General features: G+C 39.3%; 1 protein-coding gene across 1 annotated transcript; it reads right to left on the reverse strand.

Annotated features, from left to right (window-relative positions):
- Positions 1-4,652: 4,652 nt before the first annotated feature.
- LOC139723336 (galanin receptor 2a-like) lies at positions 4,653-5,720 on the reverse strand. The gene has a single exon (XM_071634593.1). The coding sequence runs from the start codon at positions 5,718-5,720 to the stop codon at positions 4,653-4,655; it is 1,068 nt and encodes a 355-aa protein (XP_071490694.1).
- Between the last annotated feature and the right edge of the window lie 978 nt (positions 5,721-6,698).

The following is a 6,698-nucleotide window of genomic DNA, read 5'->3' on the forward strand; positions in this document are numbered from 1 at the left end:
CTTGTTTGAGGACACTTGCAGTGTTAATTGACACATTTTTCGATACTGGAGTTATAAATCTCTTTACATATCAAATGAGGGGGGGGGGCCGATGACTTAAAATACTGTCATAGAAATGACTCGAAATCAGAGCTTGATTTGGTTTTGCTTTTGCTTTTACGACTTAGGGAAGTAAATGGCTTTAACCATTTGCAAAGAAGAGGAAAACAACGGGAGATTATTGGGAATAAGAACATACCGACTGAATACGTTTGCGCACTGTTCACTTTAAAATTAATACGTGTGGAACAGCAATAACATATACTTTTTACAATTAAAAAAAATGCGATTCAATAAAGGACACTTCTGGTTTACAGAGATCGGTTCTTTGGGTATTTGTGAAGACAATACACGAACTTTTCATTTCTTTTCATTGTAAATGGTAGTGCCAACGATCAGTACTAGCCTGTTAGGATTTTATTTCCAAAATTATTTTTACCAAGAGAAAATACCATTTGTGCTTGGTTTTAACATACTGATTAATTTGTGATTATTTTATGACAATACAACAGTCGCAAACTCACACGCATTTATACAGGCACACACACACACACACACACACACACAAACATACATACTTATACAAACGCCTATGCACCAACGCAGACAATCTGTATAGCACCGACACAAAATGAATACTCCAGTAGTCAATAGACAGATAGATCATCAAGTATTTTAACAGGATTGCGCTTTATTATCATCTCTTTTAAAAAAGGACCTTGATAACGAGCTGTGAAAAGCGTTTGTGTACATTACATAATACTTTTTGAAATATAAATGCAATCACTGTTCAGTGTACGCTGGGATGAGATACGGCTGGGAATTTTACACTTGCGGTCAGCATGGTCAGTGATAAAATTATGACCTGTTCATGCTGGCCACCAAACAGAGCTGGCATGTTGCTTACTAATGCGATACGTCGTTCATTTGTGAGAAAAATGTATGAACCTTTTCCATCTCCTCTGTACTGTCCTCATTCTTCTTGTACTTTATAGTTTTGTAATGTAATTTGGGCTCTCGTCCTTGTACCATACACCTATACTACACACATGGACTATAATCATATGAACGGATGTCTTTCTTTGATCCCTTCATCACCGCCGCCACCTGATTATGTGAATCTTAATGTAATGAGTACATTCAGACGTTTTGACAATGACGATTGTGTACAATCCTTCATTGTCACTGGCAAAAGAAACATTTCCCTCATTTTGGTCCTATTTGGCTGAGGTCCTTTTCAGACTCAACTTCCTTCGCATAAACACCTTACGGGGAACAGCAAACCTCAAAACAGGACAATTTTGTGTCATAAACATTGTCAATTACTGAAGCGGACACTTGTGAACACGCATGAAACGTTGCTGAAAACTATGGTAAGATATGCATGCTGTCTACGGTTACTGTCCACGTCTACTCTGAAACAAAGTGCGAAAATGTGGAAAATTCGATAAATTGCCAATACATTTGCTTTCTCTTGTAAAGTATACGTTCATTTCGCAATGAAATTACTTTAGTGATGAATTACCAAGATGCATTAGAACTGCACATGCATTCTTAAATTTAAGCAGGGAGGTGTTAGATAGAAGGAGTGGAATTTCTCTGTAATTTGTGCAAAATTTATGTGAAAATTCTATTTTAATTCTAAAAGTGCAAAAGCTTTGTCTTGTATTACCCCTCCCACATCCTCGTCAACCTCCATTCATATTTTATAGTGATTTCGCACAAGTGGAACAATAGCTCAGATAAACCGCGATTTAGTCATTCACATATTTGTGAATATTTATCTTTCTTACTTCTTTGATAAGAAAAAAAAATCAAAGAATTTCACCGAAAGTGTGCACCAGATCGCTGAATTTCAGATCTAAAAATGCAAAATTTCCCTCAAATGGGAGGGAGTGGGCCCCTCCCACCCCCCTCCCGCTCAGTCGATTCGCTCCCTCGCACAGATCTTCCAACCCCAAGTTTGCCCCTCCCCCCCCCCCATGAAAATGGATCGACGCCCCTGCTAGCAAAAGACACCTAATGCAAAAATCAATCGTAAATCAATATAGCACTGTAAATAAAGAAATAATTTGCAAAAAAAAAAAAATTAAAACAATCCATGGGGGGGGGGGGGGTGACAAAACGAAGTCGTCGAGTAAAACAATATTTCCAGAATTATAAGGAGTTATAAGATCATAAAAAGTATACCAAAAGTATGCATGAAAAAGGCACAATGACCAACATAGATATAGAAATCTCCCTGCCCATAAACTTGGCAATTCAGTGTCGTGTACCAAGGACTGAGTAAAAGGCCCATCTTTTTTAGTTTTTTTTTTTAATGATTCAAATGCGAGACATCTCGATTAATACACAAGGTAACTTCAGACTATTTCAACGGCATAATACCAAATAGAATGATGATGCTGATGATAAGGATTTCAAGTCTTAACCAAAGCTTATCCAGTCTCTTTACTGGAATAACTTCAATCCTCTGTTTGCTAAAAACGATGTTTTAAGGCAATAAGCAATTTCTCTCCAGTAATTCAATCAATGCTTAAACATGCTATTTTGCTTACACTCTTATTTCTGCCGAGTCAAAATTTCGACTCTGAATCAAAGTCAAAATAATATTTTCACTCCGATCCGTGTAAATTTAACACCAACCGTGTACTTCTGACTCAAATCCGAGTTATCATTTTGGTTATAGGACTTTTTACACCTGCGCAGAGTCACATCAGAAATACCCAGCGCGGTGTACATGAAATATGCGCGCTACAATTGGACAAAACATGTCTTGTACACAACAAAAAACAAAACTCATTTCTCGACGATCCGCCGCTGCCGCGAGATATTTCGCAACTTTTTGTCTTCAAGATGGACAGTTTTGTGTGCACTTTTCTAGAGGGATGAGGAATGAAAGAATATGTAGGAGTTTTCATCGGTGAGTAGGCCCTACCCACCTCATTCACAACACTGATAATAATTGCCTGAAACATGGTCTAAACAGTCAGTTTTATTGAGGGCAAAATGAACTTTCGACACGTAACACATTGACTGGTAATGACGCATGGATAGCCGTAGGCGGCCGTGTACGGTAGCTTGTACGTAGCCCTGGGCTATATGCTATACGTTAGAACCAATCTACAATAGATGTGAACCTACCTAGCTACTAACACCTCCACTGTACATGCATAATACATATACGATCTTGATTGCTAATTCGAGCTACCGTACGGCCGCCTACGGCTACGCCATTTATACCAGTCAATGTGTCTGTGTCGAAAGTTCACTTTGTCCTAAATAAAACTGACTGTTCTAGACCATGTTTCAGGCGATTATTTATATGAGTGTTGTGAATGAGAGGCTGGGTACTCACCGATGAAAAACTCCTGTGTATTCCTCCATTCCGCATTCCTCTAGAAAAGTGCACACCAAATCCGAGTCATTACTACACCAAAAATGGGTTACTAACAATGCGGGAAACGACACCGTATCAGAGTGAAATTGTGATCTTTTGATTCGGAAATCCCAGTCATTTTGCTGGAATAGATTGCACCTAACTGACCCCATTTCCGAGTCAAATTTGACACTTTCCGAGTTAATTTGACTCCACAGAAACGACTCGGAGAGTGACTATAGGAATCCGAGTGAAATCATTTGACTCGGAAGTCCGAGTAGCTTTCACTCGGAAGGAGTTGACTCCCAGCTGGCGCCATTTCCGAGTCACATTTCATACTTTCCGAGTTATATTTGACTCCGCAGAAATAAGAGTGTAAGGCCTACTATTAAAGGAAAAATGAATGCAAAAGCTGCATAACAAGGTACTATGTGACATGATCAATTTAGATGCTTTTCGTTATTTCGAAGGTTGGTTCATCCGGAAAAAGAGAAAATGGTTCGTTATTCCAAAGATTTGCTATTACGATAATAACACACATATTCCGTATAATAGATGTTCGTTAATCCGAAGATTTTTTTCAAAAATTTGCTTCATTCCGATCATGCCAAAGGTTAGTTATTCCGTAAAATTATGTTGGTCCGAAAATGAAATAGACCTAAGGTTCGTTATTCCAAGGATTGGTTATATCTAAACATGTAAAAGGAGTCCAAATTATGTACTATATTTCATTTTCAGATAAGTGAACCTTCGGAATAACGGATCTTATTTCATTTTGGATGAACGAATCATCGGAATATCGAACTGTTACCATCAAATCTTATATCATTAAATCGATCACAAACGCGTAACATTCGGGATCATTAATGTGCACAGTTTTCCTGTCATTTTTTTTTTTCATATGAATTAGACCGAAAACGCAAAGCTGTTAACGCTTGGAAGAATGCCTCAAACAAAACAGTTTGTCAAAATAAAATAGAAATTTGAATTTTGAATTGTAATTTGGTTCCAGACGTTGCAACCACTGTTCATTCGAGTGATATCTAAATCCTACGTAAGCTCGTTTGTGAATGGCATAATCATGCAAGTGAATTGCAGTAAGATTTGTGCGTATTAGGCTTTTTTTTTCTCACAAATGCTAATGCGTTAACTGAAAATTGATCTAATGTCTGCATTATATCAATATTCTTGCAGTCTAATTTCTGCAAAACAGAGGTCATTAAATCGTTTACCTTTAAGTTTTGAGGCTTACTGAATCTCCAAAGATCGGGGAATTGCTGACCTTGGTCCTGCGGAAAAAGTCCGCCACCGCAGTCCTAAACCTCGGATGACGAAGAGTGTAGACAATGGGATTGATGCAGCAGTTGAAGAAGGCGACGGTGATCAAGACTCGATTGAGTGGACTCCGTAAGTAGGTCTTCGGGATGATGCCAAAGTTGGTCGCCAAGAAGGCCAGCTGCTGCGGGGCCCAACAGGCGACGTAAATCAGAACGATGGTGAGAGTGAGCTTGAGGATGCGGTTCCTGGCGACGTTGTGAAAGGACGCCGACGTCGCACTGTCGCCGCCCTCCGACTTGAAGCGCGAGGCCTCTCGACGGAGCGAGCGGGCGATGGCGAGCTGACTGGAGAGCATGATGGTTGTCGGGATGGCCACCCGGATGCAGAAGGTGTACAGGGCAAATACGATGAGGAAGCCCGACGACGGAATCAACACGGTGCACACGCCCTTTGCTCTATCCACTATATTCAGGACGAGATTTGGGCTCATCAGGATAGCCGAACCAATCCAGAGGCAAACGATGATGACGGAGACGCGTCTGCGCGTGACAGTCTTTTTGAAGCGAATCGGGTACACCACGGCAAAGAAGCGGTCGACGGAGACGGCCAAAAGACTGTAGATCGATGCGCTCACCGACGTCCACATCAGATAATCTCCTCGCACGATTTTACAGTAGAAGAGGCCGGCCCATGTGTACGGAACGCGACTTATGGCGGGGATGGGAATCAAGAACAGTGAAGTCAGAAAGTCCGCCACTGCCAGGTTCCCTACGAGTAAATCCGTTGAGCGACTCTGCATGCGACCACGGAATGTGACAATGATCACCAGCAGGTTCCCGAGTATTCCTACAATCGACGTCATCAGCTCGCACACCACGAACCAAGACCACGTAATCGCGTTCCACGACCACGCTGAGGATGAAATAACGGCAGACTGAGTAACATCGAAGCCTTCGTCGTTACCATTTGAAAGACCGTAGTCGACCACGAGTAGAGCTTCTGTACGCATACTGTCGAGAGCCATATCGCGTGTGTAATCTTTGCTCTGCCGCACGACCTGACGACTTGAGTAAGTATTAACGAAATAAATTTATTGAATAAGTACAATTGATTCAACAATCAATTTGATCAAATCATTACATGAATACCTTCACCTAAAGAGTTGAATAAGAATCAAAAGAAATTCAATTTATTGAATAAATACAATTAATTCAATAATCAATTTGACCACTTCATTACATGGATACCTTTATCTGATAAGCTGACTGAGAATAAAAAGAAATGCAAATTATTGAATAAGCACAATTGATTCAATAATCAATTTGACCACTTCAATAAATGAATACCTTTACCCGACGAGTTTACTAAGAATAACAAGAAATGTAATTTATTGAATAAGTAGAATTAATTTAATAATCAATTTTACATCTTCTTTGCACGTTCATGAGTATGATTATTTAACCTGCGTAGCATCGTTCGATTAAACAGAGAAGTTTCCTCCCTCCATTCAGGAATTGAAAGGCATGACGAACGGAAAAAAATACACACCGAGAGATTATACACCTGTAGATTAAGCTTTTAAGCATAACAACAATTTATTTCAGTATCTTTAATTGTATGGAATAACATTTTATCTCTTACCTTAAGTTCCAAAGCATAATGCAAGTTTTCTTAATGTTTTCACATCATGCACGATATTACACATAAATCATGGATTTGATTGCTATCCCTGCAATTATAGCCCTTTAAATATATAAAAACCAATATCCTAAGATTCTTCAGAATTACTGGAGAATAGTAGAAACAAGAAATTATGATAGGCTGGGTCTATAAACTACATGCCTTTTCTTTATCACCAACTAAATCCACAGTATAGATTTCTTTAAAAAATTTGTTGGTACTGTATTAAGTCACCTCTGTGAGTCTAAATGTGCAAAGTGACAAAGATAAGTGGCTATATTCTAAGCTACTTAAAGTGCTCTTTTCCCCGGAATAAACCTTC

The sequence above is a fragment of the Diadema antillarum genome, unplaced genomic scaffold (genome assembly GCF_040938485.1).
Source record: "Diadema antillarum isolate AM-2024a unplaced genomic scaffold, OU_Dant_1.0 scf00000187, whole genome shotgun sequence".
NCBI classification, from domain to species: Eukaryota; Metazoa; Echinodermata; class Echinoidea; order Diadematoida; family Diadematidae; genus Diadema; species Diadema antillarum.